An 18625-nucleotide genomic window follows, 5' to 3' on the forward strand; every position below is an offset into this window, starting at 1 on the left:
GCTGAAAACAATAGGCACAGTATATCTTTCCTTGAGCCAACGATATCCAAGGCGGTTTGACGTGAGCCTATGGTAGTAGATAGGGTTAGATCAGTGAAGAAATGTACCAGACTAATTGAGCAAAATTGAGCAAATTGAGCAAATTGATAAATTTGCCAAATTAATTGTGTAGTTGCTTGTCTATTACGTTAATTAAGGTTGTAAAAACGGAGGAGAGAAAGAGAATGAAGAGGCGCTGTTGTCTTGTAACAAAAACAATTTACAACAAACTTGCTGAGGTAGGGTTAAAAAAATGTTTAATACAACTTACATCTACACATTGTCTGCTTTATTTGCTGGAATGATATAATGATCGCGTAACTACAATTTGCAAATCTACCTGAAGTTTCAAATCCCAAGGTTACCTTAGTATCAAATAGCAAACTACTTACATAACTATAAAAAGTGCAAAGCCTAAGAAAACTAAATACCTTTTATTTATGAAGGTTACCACCTCATTATAAAATAAGCTTAGTAAGTAAATTTAGTCACAAGAAATGTACCAGTAATACTCGTTACTAACTTAATAGATGACTACCGAAATTTCAGGAGCAAGCTAGATTTTTCTTCCCTTGCTCTTTATCACACGTCTCCCGAAGGCAAAGAAGATGAAATTTGAAACCCTTACAATTCCTTCCTATTCTGGTGTAACTATAGATGAAAAAAGGTTGTAGAGGGGCTTTATTTCACATAGAAATCTAATAACCATCAAACACTACCAGGAATTTAACAACAACAACATGGGAAATGTTTTGTTTGGCTGAAAGTGTAGGGGTTATAAAATCCTTTGAAGCATTCTTTCATTTTAGATTACGAAAAAAACAACCCGCTACAAAATCTAATTTGCTGCTCAAGCCTGTGGGCAATTTACTCTGTCGTTTCCTTACAATGAGAAGAAATATAAAATTTTATTTTACAATGGACTTACTATTATGATACACAGCTTTCCATCTCCTCGCCAGACTAACCTAACACTTTTATACAAATCTTTTAAGGGATGAATGGCCTTCCACTAAAAGCAGTAAATTTGGATATAAAATTCACTGAAAAGGAATCACTTCAACCTAAGGGGATCCTGCCACCCTCATTTCCCCTCCCCCCTGAGGTTTGCGTCCTTGTACAAGTAAGATTAAAATAACTATTACGATCTTTAACCCTCTACACCCTAACAATCTTCACTGTTCTCTTTATATTTCCTCTGGTACTGACAATGAGAGTTTGTTTGATAATCAGGAGCTTGCTAAATTGGTGATCATTGCCTTTATTTTCCTCACATTCACCATTTGATTCTAGAGTGATACAGTGAAGTCGAATTAGGAGCCAGTCATTCCTAGGCATAAAGAGTTAAATTCACGCCCACAATAAAGAATGAAAACGTCAATCAAGACACTTAGTAGAACATCTCAATTAGGAACAATTTGCCTTTTCTTGGAATTCTGAGCACTGGAGTCGAGTTTGTTATTCACTCATTCCTGTCTGACTGTACAAAGGATGGCGACAAATTGGGCAGCTGCGACTGCAAATTAAAAGGAAATATTTCAAGTGAACTTGAGAAAAACTAGTGTGGGAATGTCACAATAGAATCTGGCCTACCTAACATTAAAAGTCTTGCAAAGTTTATTAATAACATAATATCGCCTTAGATTAAAGACAGCTCCATGATAACATGCAAAGAGCGTCTCGAAACCAAAACTGAAATTATCTCTGGACCTAAGAAAAGCTAAGGGTACAATCAGGGCGTTACCCGGGATATGTCGATTTAACCAGAGTTATTCCCAGCTGTAGGTGGGAGCGGAGGTCTGTTTCTCCGAAATTTCCGTACTGTTGATTCTTGATGTAGTTTCCTATCATTTCCCAAGTTATTTTAATCGCAAAAACCAATCGCTGTTTGTCAATAAATCACTCTTACCCATTGGCGACCAAGGCTCCTTAAGAGGAGACAGATTTTTTTCATTTTACATGCAACTGAAAACTACTCATTGTAGCTCGAGCAGGTCCACACACGCAACACCCAATCCAGAATTGAATACCAACAAATTTTCGGAGCAGTGGAGTGTTCTTCCATATTTAAGTTAATTCCCAAAAATAGATATTACCATATTTCATGCATACTTACACGCCGTTCTGTATCATAGCAATAGCGCACTCTCGGTGAACCTTGTGTGAGCATGGCAGGATCTGACAACCGCTGAAAGCGTCCTGAAATAAAGAACCGATCAACGAGATAAAAAAAAAATGTTTGGATTGTGATCTAATTGCCATGCTTCTCTTTCGTTAGATTTCCACTCAAGAAATGCAAGCACAATTGAGTGCAAGGTTAATTGCTTCGCATAAAGGGGAAAATCTTTTGGAAGATATTTCTCCCATTCCTTACTCTTATTCAGCCTTAATGAGTAATTACGTAACTACCTCTAAACAGATGCAGCACTCATCGTGTCCTGAATTTGCTCGGCAAGAATGTTTTCCTTCCAGCCGTTTGTCCAGACAGACGTTACACACATCACAGTGGAAGGAGCGGTCCTTGTAGATACTGAACGGGAAATAGGAGCATCACTTCGCACATATTTTCTTGAGCACAAAATGATTCGTTGGGGAAACAAATTTCTAATTCATACTGAAAAGCGCTGTATTTCTACTTGATAAGCTGCAACAATTACTGAGGAGGAAGCTTGATACGTATGAGGAAACCAAAACTAATGTTTTGTGGGATTCAATGAGGTGTTTTAACCACTCATCGATGAAGCAATTCTCTGTAATATTTTGTTCTCGCTCTGAAGGCAGCGTCCGGATTCTTCATTCATACTGTAACACTAGTCAATAACTCCTTGACTTGGTACTGAAGCAGGCCAATAACTCCCTGACCCTTATTCTTTTGGACAACAAGCATAATATCCAAACAAACGAAAAAAACATTCGTCATGAATATTGTTTCACCTACCGGCAGATACCACATTTTTCGCAGTGATAAGGAGCTTTATCCTCCCCTGTGAAGTGTTTACACACCGAGCAGAAATATGCTGAGAACCTTGTTTTGCATCTGACACAGGTGTGGGCGTCCTGGTTGATCTTAAAAATCAAACATTCGAAGTTAAATCGGTTATAACCTAAGAGTAAGAACCCTCTTTCATCTTATATAAAATTTCAAGTCAATGTCATTCCTATTTACCTCTTGTTGATGGCTACAAACTGAGCACTCAACAGAGCACGCCTCTCTTGCTTTGGAATTATCATTTGGGCACCCAGAGTTGTTATGACAACGATGACAAGGAAAGAACTTTCCGCAGCACGAGAACTTAACACGGCAGAGCCGTTGATAATGTTCACAGAGCCATTGTCGAACCTCAGCAGGAGCCGAGTCTTGCGAAGGTGTTTCTTGTCCACCGCTCATGGAGTTCCCCTCTACTCTTTCATTCCTGAGTTCCGTTTCTCTTGCTTCCCTCGCTTCCCTTTCTTTTCTTTCACGTGCAAGTTGTTCTTTCCTTGCCCGCTCTTCTTTTCTTTTTCGCTCCGTTTCTTTCATCGATTTCTCTTTTTCTTGTCTTTCTTTCAACGTTTTCTCGACAAGACAGCAAGCTTCAGCCACACGTTGCTCGAGGACGGCCAACGACTCGTCAGCAAATGTGTTTGAATTACTGTTCAACAGACCCTGACCAGCTTCTTCACTTTCCCCGTCCAGAAGAAATCCCGTAGCGTCATCTCCTCTTTCAAACTGCGATGACAACATCGGCCTTTCGGCGAGTACATGTCCATTTGTGAAGATATTTGGCGGAGTTCTTGCCCGTGCATTACTAGTGGGAAACTCTCTGACTGTCAACGTGAGATTTGCTTTAGATCCATCTTCGACGAAACTTGAAGATTGAGGCAGTCCTATGGTCTTCGCTGGAACAGTTTTGGGCATCAGGACTAAGTTCAGGGATGACTTTTGCGGCTGATAACCATCACGACTTGAGTACATTTGTGGAGGAGATCCCATGGTACTGGTGTAGGCAGAATTATCTCCTGCATAAAATTTTGTAGAATCACGACATTCGGGAAGTATCGATGAACTTAGGGGAGTAGGGTGGTACACTTCAGGCATACATCCAGATCTGTTGTACTCGGAGTGTGTACCTGCAGGCAATTCTAAATCTTCACATGGGCCACAAGAATCCCAGCGCTCATGAGATGTATTGCACCCACAAGAATGACGTGCGAGAAAAATGGGATCTAATCCGATTTGATTTGTTCCAAAGTCATCCTCACTTGGATCTCTTTGTGAACTTTGGCCTGACGGAAGATCGCTTCGGCGTCCACCTTTCAAACCAAGAGATCTTTTTTCTTTCGAATTACTCTCATGGGAATCTTCTGGTGTTTTTGGAAGGGCAACAGCTTGGGTATTCCAATCCTTGTCAAAGCCGCAAGCCCCATTTGTAGGAAATACATCGCAGTTTTCACCGCTGTCTGCAACCACATCTTCTCCCTGAAAAGAAGCTTTAAGGACATCGTTCCGTCCATCTCTGACCTCATTTGGTGTTTCCAGTATCTCCTGTGAGATGCTGATTCTCCCGTTTTTATCCCTTTGGGATGGATTTTTAAGGCGGTAGTGATGCTCGCCTTCACGGTTTTCTTGACTAGAAATTTTACCTGGTTCGTTAAATTCTTCGTTGCTGTCCCACTTGTTGTTGTCTTCTCCAAATGATTGAATATTAGGGCTCACAACTCCATCTGCCGCGTTGCAAGGAAATTCTCGCCAGCTTCGGTCAGGGCGCGACTTCAACTGAGGAACCTCTTGGAAGTCCTCGCACAATAAAAGCTTGGCAAGAGCGATGTTACATTGCACTAAATCCGGGTGATCTGAAGCGTAGTCAAAACTCGTTAAAATAGTCAATGCTTCTTCAAAGAAATGTTTTGATGACAAGTTTTTTTCCATTAGAAAGAATCTAACACCTTGCCTATAGAGAAACGATGCCTGTGTTGGGTGGTTTTTCCCAAGCGTCTCTTGGCAACTTGGTACAAAAACGTCAAGGAAAGATGCAAAGTCTACGTTTTTTTCGTTCAAGTGATAATCAACTAAATTCAATATTGTTGCGAACAAGAAGTCCCAGTGGAATTTTCCACTACATTCGAGGACACCTCCAAAATCGGGAAAGAAAAACGGAAATGAAGACATCAGTGACGAAGCAGACGATGAAGATGACGATGTCGATGACGAAGATGACGATGACGATGACGATGACGATGACGATGATGAAACTGCTGAAGAAGAAGATGATGATAATGATGATGATGACCCTAACCCTGACCCTGATGCTGCCGAAAACGATTGTGAGGAAGGCGATAGTGGTGGTGATAGCGATTGAGGGGAAAGAGAAGGGAAAGCCAAGCGGTCCGCTATTTTCTCTGCACGAGCCACATCTCCAATCGTTTGATACGCCAAACAAATTTTAGAAGATATGAATTTTGAGAATATTCCTTCTTCATTGTTTATCCCCTCAGATAGTGAATCCAATTTCCTCAGCTCCATGAGTGCTTTGATAGGTTCTTTGAGCTCTGTGAACAACTCTGCTCTATTGTAATATATGGCAGCTACCAAATGTGGGGGAATAATGGGGTCTTTGGCTTTCAGAAGAAGACGCTCTTGCAACTTCACTGCAGTAGGGTAGTTTTTCTGACACTGGTAAGCTAAGCTTAAGTTGATTTGTACAGCAACAATGTTTATTTCTGGAGAGTCAGTTTTGTTTTTAAATGTTTCAAAAATCTCCAGCGCTCGTTCTAAATAATCTTTAGCCTTGTTCATAGCTCTCATAATCAGATAAACACAGCCTACATTAGCCTTGGCTACTGCTCTTAAAATATTGATAACTTGCTCGTTGTTTTTAGGACATGGCGTGGTATCAAATACAAAAAGTGAATCACATCGCTGAAATAAGTCTATAGCTATTTTATATTCATGCAGCTTGAGTGCAACAGCACCAAAGACAGTAGTAAAGCTGGCATAAAACTGGTCATCCGTATCTGTGGGCAGCTCAGGGTTTAACAAAACAGCACCAAAGAAAGGAGGAGCGGAGCAATAACTCAAACACGTCTCTCTACCTCGATCCACCTGCTCCTTCTCGTAATCAGTCGGGTTTCCGAAACTATCTGGGGTTAGATTCAGGAAGTGCTTATGACCAGCTTGTAAAGACTCTATGGCCGCTTCCACTTTGCATTGCTGGAACTGATCCATAGTTTTTTGAAATTGTTCAAACGTCCTGCGTCTGGCCGACTGATTGTTATCACTTTCCAATTCATCCTCAAGACAGGATCCTGAATCAGCGTTTTTCGGGATCTTGGGGTCTGTTCCGTCCATTTTTCTATGTCAAAGTATTACTCCTGAAAATAAGATAAATCTTAAAACAGAAATTCATCCACATTAGGTGTCAACAAAGTTTTTATAATAAAGCTGAATAATGTCGCACGTGGCGGAATGCTTAGGTCAGCTCTCTCGCACGCGTTTCTTGCGTTTTTACCGAGGTCCTGCAGCAGGCTGGCATTTGGCTTTTGGTGACTTTCTGATATGTTCATATAAGCTCATGAACATATTAAGATAAAATGATTAGGTTTCTAATGGGAAGTGGGTTTGTGTTTTTATGAGTGTGCGACGCTTTTGCGATGATACAACCAAGTTCTCCTCTGGGTTGTGAATTGCGTTGCTAAATACAAAAGTAGCGCGAGATCATCTCGGCCAAATTAACCCTGCCTCATACGGCATCTAAAAAATGCCAGTGACTTTAGTCGCTATTTCAGAAATTTCCGAACCAAATAAAACAGCCAAGAGCAATACAATCATAAACATTCTATGACAAATAATGTACACTAAATATCGACTAAAAAATAGTTCAAAAAGCGTGTGTAGTTTAAACCGAAGAAAGGATTCAAGGCGGTCTTATGTTCTTGCAAAGTGCCATTGTATTACAATTTTTGACTATATGATGCGCATGCGGCGAGGCAAGGGGAACACAGAATTTCGCAACAAGCAAATAAAATACATTCACTAAACGTTAAGCATAATATGCAAATGAAAGCAACCTAAAGGGACTCCTTGCAGCACTATAAAACCTAAAACTTATAAAGGAAGACCTGGCATCTATGTGATCCGTTTATCATAGCATTTCAAAAGCAATATTCACGATGGTCTGGAAATTTGGAGGAGACATGTTGAAGATGAGTTCACTTGAGAGCTGTCTTCCATTCCAAAGAAATGATAAATATGAAACAGACTAAGAGTAATTCAAATATCTTGTTGGTTCCCACAGCATTGTTTTATTACTTTAGTTTTACATAAAAGAGACAAAAAGCGATCATCCAAAAAACAGCAATGCTGGCTTTGATCCATGGACCATTATAACACATGCAGAAGATGCTATTATCTCACAAACTAACGCAAGTAAAATAACTTATTTGAAGTCCCGTCTAAGATTCACCTATATGACGAAGTAACTTGGATCGATTGATAGTTACCTTAGTTTCCAGTAGTTCTGTAGCGTTGAGCTATCTATTATCTTAACTGGAACAGTATTTAGTGCCATCGATTTGAATGTAAATAAGGTTAACGGTAATTTGAAACGGCCGATCAACTTTTCAAGTGCTGGAGGCCCGCGAGACTCGCGCGAGGAGATGGAGGAGACTCGCGCCTGTTCTGACGCCTGTTCTGTAGGCTAATCTGGCCTTAATTCGCATGATCACGAGAAAATTTCCATAGATACAATTCGTAATCTTCGATCCCTGAAATCCATTTTATTTTAAGTTTTATTAGCCTGCAGTGCAGGCGTCTTGTTGTTGCGAGCTAACGCTAAAAGCTCGCAATCGTTTGCTCGACCGGCCAAGTTTGATTTGCAGTTAGAGTGGACGGTGGGGGTAGGGGGCGAGGGAGGGGAGAAAAGAAACCGTAATCTTAATTCCCCTACCCCCACCCCTCTCCTTATTTTGGACCGCCGACCGCCCCCTTGGTATAAATTTATTCCTTTCCCCAGCCGTCCACTTCCATTAAAATCAAAGATGGCGGCCATAATGTTTGTTATGAAATTACTTAGCACCTGCCAGTGGTTTCCTGTGTTTTTGCAGGTGCTTCAAAGTACAGCTTACGTAGAGGTTCAAATATTGTATTGAAGGACGTCCTGCGACGACCCGCAGGTTTGTCTGAGAATGCCAGAAAGTTTATACTTGACGCGTGACTAGATCCAAAAATCAATGCTTGACACGGGAATTTTACAGGAAGGCAAGGTTCAGTGAGGTTTGAAGTTTTCCCTTTTAATTTCGTGGCGCGTGAAATACCATTTTAAATACATGTGACGCGTGATTGTTTCTAAACTTTGTGCTACCCTCTTGCCTACCTATGGTTCAATTAAGTTGTTTATTACCAACGACAAAATAAAATAATCCGGCGAATTACATTGGTTTATGTGAGTAAATGTGAATTGAATGTCGGAAGTAATCCGGGAATGCATTGCTTTTGCTAGACTTCGATCGGTGATTGTTGTAGATAGCTCACGCCATCCTCTCAGCCAATCAGATTCAACACTAATCGTTATCACGTCTTGGTCACGTCTTTCGTGAGTACTTTGGTTTTGGTTTCGAGAGACTTCTTAATGCTTAATGCTTCCTAATTTTGTGTATGGTTAGCTCAAAATGAAAGCAGATCACGGGTACTCAAGAGGAACGCACACCTATTGAATTAATTTCCAATAAAAATAAAGAATAATTATTGCAGGCATGAATCAGAGATTATTCTTCTTATGCAATATATCTCGGCTATCAACGAGCATCTGCTTACTTCCTGTGCTTTTTCGACCTACTCCGGAAGCTATTCGGAAAGCGGTAACAATTATCATCCTGATAATATGCATTCTAAAGTATGCAATATATCTCGACTGATAACGAATATCTGCTCACTTTGTCTCTTCTACTGTGTCCGGAAACTATTTTTAGAGGGCGGTTTGAAGCAAATCTGTTGTCCAGTGGTATCTTCAGTTAGTCTGTACTTTCTCCGAAATAGCGTGCAAGCAATTGCAGAACGAATAGATTATTTTCCTACCCATGCGTGTATCTCAATTTAAAATTATGCTACATACACACTATGAGCGTTGACTACGGCACTACACAAGAATTTAGACTTTCAATAGTAACCACAACAGTTCAAAGCGTTAGGTTTATCTAGCTTCGAATTAAACTAATCTCGTGACAATCTGTTGATTTGTCTTAGGGATTGCAGACCTGTGGAGCAGGCTTTGGCAAACAGACCTCTCCTTCACGTAATAATCTGAAGTACAGTTTGGGAAAATTCTAGCCTTACCTGGTTAAACTGGATTGAGTTGAAGTTCAGTTCAGGATAGGGTCTTGTTTGAGCAAGCTGAAATGATGTCACATGATCGAAACAGAAATTACCGATTGAAGCATAAGCTGTTCAGGGTCATTAGTTCAATTTTGCTTAAAGATGATAGTTCACAACATGCTCAGGCGCAAACAAATTACAGCGCCGTGTGTAAAGGAGCGTGCGAGACTCTCGAGCTTGCGAACCATGCATGTCGTAGGCCTCTTTGAAAACCGTCGCATACTGCATTCGGCCCTGGCGTGTTAGCACCGTCTAGAGTGGCCTTTCAAGACAAATCCATTGCCAAACATGTTAAAATCAACAAGTCTTAGTCTTGTCTACCAAGAGGGTTAGCGTTGCAGCTTCACTCTGTTATGAAATTGCAGCTGGAAGCTTCCGATAGGAAAACGCACTAACGAATATAAAACGCTGAAATTAATTCTCTAGTGGCCGAGACTAAATTACCGAAAGTAATAGAAGTTTGCTTGAAAGAGAAATTTCGATCAGACAAAGCATTTGGCTCAATTTTTGACCATTTTTTGTGTATCGAAAGTACGATTTGGCGGCCAAAAGGTGTCCCCATCAAGCGGACGGCCAAAATAATCATATAGCCACATAGGCGGCCCAAGCTCACGTCTCGAGAAAAAGCCAACGATGAATTCATGAACGCGTCACGCGTTGTGTGACTCGGTGTTAAGTTACGGGAGGAACCGTTGAAAATTTGAACACGTTATAAGGCATAGGTATGGGGAACGAAATATGGTCGATTTATAACGATAAATATTTCGAAATCTGAATATTTTACACGTAAAATCAATAAAAACTTACTCATGCCCTGTGTATCCGTCGAAGTTTCTAGCGATTTCTGCCGTTTTAAGCTTGCTTTACCATCACTGTTATCCATGTCAAAAGTCTTTTGACATAGATAACAGTGATGGTAAAGCAAGCTTAAAACAGCAGAAATCGCTAGGAACTACGACGGATACACAGGGCATGAGTAAGTTTTTATTGATTTTACGTGTAAAATATTCAGATTTCGAAATATTTATCGTTGTAAATCGACCATATGTCGTTCCCCATACTATGCCTTATAACGTGTTCAAATTTTCAACGGTTCCTCCCGTGACTTAACACCGAGTCACACAACGCGTGACGCGTTCATGAATTCATCGTTGGCTTTTTCTCGAGACGTGAGCTTGGGCCGCCTGTGATAGCTATGCTGTAATTCATATAGCTGTGACGTAGAAAACTGTGAAGACACCTCGCAATTATGGTGGAGAAAGGAGAAATCTACAAAAAAGGACGAACGTATTGCGTGGCCGGAGCGCCAAATGATGTTAGCTACAAGAATAATACACATAAACCTGATATTTCTATACACTACTCTCCAAAAGATGTAGCTGTATGGCAAAAATGGACGCGTTTCGATCGTCGACATCGAGGAGATTTTACTCTTTAATGTAGTCGGCCTTATGCTCCATACCGGCTTCGAAAACGGCTTCTACGGACCATACGGACCTTCTACGAACACATACCACTTGTCAAATCAGGGGAAAATAGCCAGTGAATTCAGCTAAAAAAAATTTTGATTAAGTGGCCTATTCCCACACCGTACACGGTTGCTTAACATTCTTTTCGGCTGACATTTCGCAAGCGAAGATTGATGAGCTTCTTATTGTTGTTTATTTCACGCGCTAGAGATGTGCTCATTGTGATGGTTTCCTGGAAAAACTGGATCGAGGATCACCGGATCAAGGATCACCGGACCAAGGATCAGTTCAAAATGAATCAAATAAATTATAAAATTAATAGGCACGATTGATTGCTCATCTACGTGACTCAGTCAAGATCTCTCTCTGTTAACAGACAGGCGTTGTTTTTTAGCCCTTCCCCTGTCCGCCGACTTTCACGCTACCCCCGAGAACGCTTGATCTCAAGTTAGATAACAAACTGTCTATTCTTAGTTCCAATGTAGTTTCCGAGGATTTTCATTGCATAGACAACGCAAACGTCTGTAATTTTATTATTTCACTAGAAAAATTAAAATAGAGGGTTTTTTTGTTTGTCATCTACTCAAACCTTTCTTCTCCACCAAGACATTTGTAGACACGGCTAATGAACAACAAAATCGCTATTATTTTCCAATTCTTTGCATTTCCATCCAAGCATTAGTCGATCTGACAAATATTCCCAGGTTTTCTCTTTGACATTAAGCTGGATATTTCATCTGATTGCGAAAAAGTAGTTTAAAAAATTACGTTTTTAAAGCACTTCTGCTTTTGCGCACTATGCTAAACCGTTGGTGCGGTTCCCCTGTTAAAGCTATCGAGCAACAGAGAATCGGCAAACGTCAACGTCCTTTATTTTGTCGGAAGTGATCAAAAGTGTGGGACCAGATTTTCTGCCTGCTGTGCTTACTGGTGACAAAAAAAAAAAAAAAAGAAAAAGAAAAAACAATTCTTCCTCGTTAGTCATCAGGTACTTTCTTTAAAAAAGAGAACCGATTCAATTCTCCAGCGTGTATTCTTGAGATCTTCGACTTGATGCTTCCGTTTATACTCCAGGAGACTCACAACAACAACTCAGGGGGGCGATGCAATTTTATCATTTTTCGAATCATGTCTCTTGTCAAATCCTGTCGGAAAAACCACTAAAACGTCTTCTTCGAAGCAAGTGATTCTTCAGATGCATTCCATCTGCTTTTCCTCTAAGGATATGACATCAGTAAAAATTTGAAGAGATGAAATTATAGCAGCTGAAAATTTGCTGTTCACCGGCAGTCGCCAAAGACGGCTTCGTGTTCTGAAATTGCACTGGACGTCAGATACGCAATCTCATACCGACACTCGGGATAATTTGGAAATTTCATGTGAATATAGCGTATGCTCAAGTGAACCCGCTCTGTAGCTGTCAGTTTTCAATAGCTGTCCTAATAGTTGGTAGGCGAAAATTGGCACTCTTACAAAGTGGTATGGCTTTTTCAGTATCTAGTACATTTATATTTATTATATCCATTATATTTGTCCCGATTTCGCCTCGTTTTCCGTTCGGTCTGACCGGCTTAACGATCGCGAGAATAGCCTCTACCTTCAATAGCCTCAATCTCTAAGGAAAGAAGCAAGTTGTAGAGAAACTACCCGATGCTTTCTCAGTGAAAAGTCATCGTTCCTCGTGATACAGCTGATTCTTTCGTCAAAAGTTAGCTTTGGGTTTACCAAGGGAATTTCTCTACGGAAACGAAACTCTAGAGCACTGACCGAGGGGAATCTTCGCCGCACATAGTGCGAAGGAATAAAATGTTGTGACAACAGAAATGAACACAGTTACCCATTCTTAACATAGATTTCGCCATAGAAAGCAAAACACAAACGCATCAAACGTAACACCCAGTAACAGGAATTTTTTGTTCTAATTTTGACCTACACATCGCAGGCAAGAAATCGTCTTTGTCAATCTTCTTCGAAGTCTTCGTCTGATGCAAGGCGGTTCTCGTTCGTAGGGCTGAACCGTACTAACAACTTAACTTCCATTTCGTCTCTACTACTTGAGTTTGGTGTATAACAACTCTCGGTAGAGCTTGCTGAAGATAGATATACATCGCTATCGGACATCGTTTAAAGAGTATTTCAACACTGACTCATACAAAATTACAAAAGATATGAGAGATTTGTAAGCGTCAATTGAGAGTTTTCACAGTTTTCTTACGTCATCACCCGCTAATTCGTTACCAGTGCACGGGACACTTTAAAGACAAAATAAAAGCACTATAGGGCCCGAAAAGACCGAGTTTTAAGTTTTTTGAAATTTTTCTTCTATCGGAATTGGTTTCTACATATAATGAGCTGAATATTTATGCTAAAAAAAAAAAGAAGAGGAACGATTTCAAACTGCAGAATCGTCATAACAGGAAACGGTACTTCTGAGACCCCATGCAAAGTACTTGAGGCAGTAGTGTCCAATACCTAAGCCTTTAAAGTATATAACGTCTGAAAATAAATATGGTCTCTGAGTCTTTTGGGTTGAAAGCGAGTGTAGAACTTGACTGTCGCGTCGGGTCTTAAACGGGTATGGTTCCATGATGACGAATGAAAGAATTTTTCTTTCCATCTTCAAATGAACAAAGACAGAAAAACAACCTAAATATGCCACTGGAGTTGAATTTTCGACTAAATTCTAGCAAAAGAACATCAGCCGATGTTCAGTCTTGATTTTACTGATCTTTGACTTCCGATTTGATAACCGACATATATATATATATATATAGATGTTGTCTATTAGGCATAACAGTTTCATTTTTTCAAGTTTCTCTGAATTCTAGACACGACAGTTAGAGTCTTGTATTGTCTCTGACGGGAAAGTTTTCTTTACTAATTCCCTGAGGGCAGAAACCGTCTGAGATCTGAACACACACATGGCAGTGGATCAGACTGACTAAACCATGAGTAGAACCCAGGCGAGCCCACCGGATGAGCTGAACCTATTGCTGGTTTTAAAAAACATTGCTTGAGGAGTTCGGAGAAGTAGGTTATTGCCGGAAGGAGACAACTGATAGAAAGAAAGCATAATGAAGAGGTCAAATGTTAGCAAGTTTCTTTCAGTATCATTCTGGGCCCAGTTATTCAAAGGGTGGATACTGAACGCTCTCCAACGGATAAATTGCTATCCAGCGGATAAGAGTTAGCAAAACTTACTGAGCGTCATCCACCCTTCGAACATCCGGGGCCTGATGTTTTACCGAGGAAATTTTTTTGCCAAACAGCATTATGGTTTTGTTAGGCCTTTCCTCGTCTCTAGCTCACCGCAATCCAACATGGACCACTATCGTCAGAACTTGCTATTTAAATGAACAGAGCAATCATTGAGGTTGAAGTACGATTCAGTAGACGTCCTAGCTGGATGAGATTGCAATATCGTTTTTTCATAGTTTTCCTTTTCACAGCCACACAAAACAAATCAACTGCTGCGAATAAGAGGCGACCTTTTAACACATAAATACTGAAATAAATCATGAATTTTTGAGGTCCACCTACTTTGTATAATTAAAGATAATTTTGGCGTAACAGCTGTGTGGCTGGAGAAATGCCATCCTCTGAGTGTCAAATCGTCCATTTTTTGTCAGTATCGTTCTAATAACTTCTTTGACTATTTTCACCTTATCAAATGTTTACTTAGCCTTTTTAAAAATGGCCAGGTTATATTTTTTTCAATTTTAAACACGTTGTATGGAGTAAAAAGCCTTTGTCTGATATAATGTTTTCCATTTTATATTTGCTTCCTTCAGCTGCCTAAGATGAAGCGAAACGGAAAATTCTAACCTGCCGGAAAATTGTCCTCAAATAGAAAATGCTGACTCAAAATACTAACATGAATGCGGAGAACGAAATTTAACATTTACGTATTACAAAAATTTTCAGAAATGACGTTCAGACGAAATAATTTCACTTTGACGAAAAAAAATCGGTATTTGTGTTCAAATACCTCCTAATTTTTTTTCGCCCTAAGCTACCCTTTCCCGTAAGTTGAAAGAGTGAAACTGAAGTAGCACTTGGCATGCGTGCACTGTCGAAGCTTATTGCTTTCCGAACTTGATTAAAAAGTTTAATTCAGACGCCGTGCTTCTATCGTACTTTTCTGTGACTGAATTTAATATGACACGGCAGGAGCACGATGTCTGCCCAGTCAAGACGTTGTGCTCCTACCGTGCTACACTGCTCTGGTGCGCCAGGGATTCAAACGTCGTGCTTTCGCCGAGTCAAACAAATTAATAAATTATGCTCATGTATTTGGCAGGATTGCGTTCTTGCGGGAAGATACGACAATGGCTTGTTACTATGCTCGGGCAAATCCTGATTTTTATACGAATCTAGCCCGATGTCTGAATCTGAGTCGTGTTTCTTTCGCGTCAAAGTCGATTCCAATTGCAATTAAGTTCTGCACGGCAGTAGCAAGTTTAATGGCGGCTCAATACACCTTTGTTTTTTTTTTCAAACATGAATATTATGAAGGCTCGATAAAACCACACCTGGCGAAAATTATATCACCTGGCAAGTTTTACCTGTTTTGTGGTAGGAATAGGGTAGGGAGGTTGAGGGGCCGAAATTAAAAACAAACATGGTTAAACCTCGCATTCGGACACAGACTGAACAATTCGTTGAACTGTTTAGCCGGACTTTGAACTATTTTGCGCCTTTAAGATATGAAAATATCATAGTACACTATTATGTTGATCTCACTTGATGCGCGCGCTTTGCTTCAGCATAATTATGATAAGCTATCTCGTATTTTTTCATGTATATTATTTATACGTAATCACATGATTTTTCTCGTGCAATTTGGACTAAATAAGCACTTGTTAATTTTTTCACAGACCACAAATTGCACTCGCCCTACGGACGCATGCGATTTTGTTAGTCTTTGAAAAAATTTACCCGTCCATGTTTATTCCAAATTGCACTCGAAATCACGGGATTACCTATACTAATTTTTGGCATTAGGTCATGTTGTCAGGTGTGACGCTCAAAATATAATGTTAGCCCCAACTAAATATCACGCCCTGCGAACATTCGTAGCCTACGAGACAAAGACTGATTTCGAAAGGAATTGAAGAAAGGTTCGTCTCCTACACTGGAGATCAAACAGTGATTAATAGGAAAATGTTACGTCGGGGCAGCAATTTCTTAAATTTTCTTCCGACGCGTTTTTATGGTGCTTTTCTAAAAACGATGATAGAAAAGATTTAACTTGATGTGATAAACCCACAGTTGTACATTTATGTTTCTGTGCCTAATAAGGATAAGAAATAGAACGTGTTCATAAGTTTTTAAACACATCATATGTCTTAGTCCTTATTAGGAACGCAAAATGCACAGAAGGCAATATTGCAAAAAAAAAAAAAAAAAGGATCACGAGAGAAAACCTGCGCATCAAAAAATATAGGTCAAACTTAGAGCGGGTCTTTTCCTTATAACAATCATTCGACTGAAAAATTATTGCACATAGTCAAAATTTTTCAAAGGAATACGTTAAGGCTTGTCCTTCCTAAAAAATTAATGGAAGCGAAAGGTAAACAATGAGAGGAAAGCTCATAGCTCGGACAAACTCACCTAAGTTAGCTTGAAAAATGCCACTTATGTCGTGTATGCCAAATTATTTTGTCCTCTAGTGCTCTAGTAAGAGGATGTACGGAGTTGATTTCGAAACTTTATCGAAGAAAACGAATACAGAAGCTTAACAGTTGGGGCCAGACAAATTTGTATATGCAAATTTGAAAACAAGTTAAAGTCGGGAAAAACCCCAACTTGTGATATAACATGACGTCATGTTACACTACCGTATATCATTTAATATATTTACAAAAATCCGCCCTGAGGCAGGTGGGCATACAACAGAACCCTAGGTCCCCAGCTGGGTAAACCCACTACCTAACCATTCCCCTAAAAAATTGACAACCCATTCCCTGGAACCCCAATAAAAATAGTAATGAAAAAAAGAAAAATATATATATGAGAAATTAACGAGAAAAATGTGTTGCAGTATTGGCACAGCGGCACTTCGGACAAACTAACTTATAAGAACGAACGTCATCATGATTGAACGCTGTACCAAGTCTATTATAAAAAAATGATTCGAACTTTTTCCTAAAAGGAACTAACGATAGGTAATGCATTCCACAGGTTAGTTATTCGGCGGATGAAGAAGGAATCACGGAAAAGAGATATTTAAGCGGCTTTTTTGTTCATACTTGGTCCGTTTTCTTTTTCTTTTTTTTTTTTGGTGCCATATGAACCAGTTTCTTGGAAATGGTCATAAGCCGTGTATTTTTGTTCGCTAATGCCGACTAATTAAAAATAAACAAGTTCGATCCCAGTGCCATGTCACCATGTTAGAAACTCTTGCTCGAGCCGCACGGGGGAATATTGGCCCTCAATACTAGCCCCCAAGTCGATGCTCGACTCTTTCTTTGATGCACTCTTTTAAAAAAAAAAAAGGAAAAAAGAGGAACGATTTCAAATTGCATAATCATCAAGGCAGGAAACGGTATTTCTGACACCACATGCAAAGTACTTTAGGCGGGGGTCTCCAAATGCCTAAACCCTATCGAAAACCATCTATGTCGTGGGCTTCTTTAAAAACCGTTGCATACTGCATTCTGCCCTGGCGTGCTAGCACTTTCTAAGGTAACCTTACAACTCAAATCTATTGCTGTACATGTTAAAATCAACGAGTCTTAGTCTTGTCTACCAAGAGGGTTTGCTTTGCAGCTTCACTCTGTTTTGAAATTGCAGCTGGAAGCCTCCACTTAGAAAACGCACCAACGAATGTTTAACGCTGAAATTAAGTCCCTGATGGACGCGAATAAATTACCGAAAGTAATAGAGGTTTCCTTAGTAGAGAGATTTCTATCAGACAAACTGGCGCTTGTCTCACTTTTCATAATTACTAAACTTCTTTCAAATTCCCTCAATGTTCAACAATATATAAATTCCGTAACCTGAGTAGTGTCATCACTTAGCCTGCTTATCTTGTTTGCACTTCAGGAATTTGATCCAGTAAGCTGTTGTGTACTGAACTTTGGTAATCATCATATTCTTAGCAAGTTTTAGCTGTTTTGGTAGAAGGAATAGGGGAAGGGAGGTTAGGGGCTCTTAAAAGACTCTGTTTTTAATCATTGAATTGAGCGTCCTGAAACATTTTGAGCATAGTTTTTGGCATAAGGCCATGTTGTCAGGTGTGACGCTCGAAGTGTAATCAAGTAAATAACATGCTCCGCGAACATTCGTAGCCTAAGAGACAAAGACTGATATCGACAAGAATTGAAAAAAAAATCCGTCCCCTAGACAGGGGATCAAACAGTAATAAATAGGAAAATGTTAAGTGTGAGCAGCAGTTTCTTAAATTTTCCTCCGACACGTTTTTTATGGTGCTTTTCTAGAAAATGATGATAAAAAGATTGAACTTGATGTGATAAACCAGCATTTACGATTTCAATTGTTTCAGACGGACGCGACAGGCTGCTGAAAGACAAAAGAGGCTTATTTCTAAGAGGAACAAGTACAAAGCGAAGAAAAGAATTCAATATTGCCTTGCGTGATACCGACTGATGTTTCGTGAATGAAGATGCAAATATAGCTTACGACTCATTTATAGAAAAAAACACAGGAATCTTCGACATTTATTTTCCTTTAAATATCATAAAAGGAAAAGAGTTGACTAAAAATACAAAGCCTTGGATCTCTCGGGGATTATTAAAACCATTAA

The 18625-nt window shown here is 39.7% G+C and overlaps 1 protein-coding gene across 4 annotated transcripts; it reads right to left on the bottom strand.

Moving 5' to 3' along the window:
* Positions 1–280: 280 nt before the first annotated feature.
* Positions 281–16603, bottom strand: LOC113675831 (uncharacterized). Of its 4 annotated transcripts, none has more exons than XM_089214469.1 (6): positions 16471–16603; positions 3206–6390; positions 2978–3105; positions 2449–2569; positions 2156–2238; positions 281–1555 (listed from the first exon to the last, which is right to left on the bottom strand). In XM_089214469.1, exons 2-6 carry the CDS (start codon positions 6365–6367, stop codon positions 1498–1500), a joined length of 3552 nt encoding a protein of 1183 aa, XP_089070595.1. In that variant the 5' UTR covers positions 6368–6390; positions 16471–16603; the 3' UTR covers positions 281–1497. The 4 variants fall into 4 exon arrangements, with proteins under 4 accessions (XP_089070595.1, XP_089070594.1, XP_089070597.1 ...); XM_089214468.1 differs by lacking the exon at positions 16471–16603 and adding an exon at positions 9350–9482; XM_089214471.1 differs by lacking the exons at positions 2449–2569; positions 16471–16603 and adding an exon at positions 9350–9482.
* Between the last annotated feature and the right edge of the window lie 2022 nt (positions 16604–18625).

The sequence above is a fragment of the Pocillopora damicornis genome, chromosome 8 (genome assembly GCF_964200805.1).
Source record: "Pocillopora damicornis chromosome 8, jaPocDami1.2, whole genome shotgun sequence".
Lineage (NCBI taxonomy): Eukaryota > Metazoa > Cnidaria > Anthozoa > Scleractinia > Pocilloporidae > Pocillopora > Pocillopora damicornis.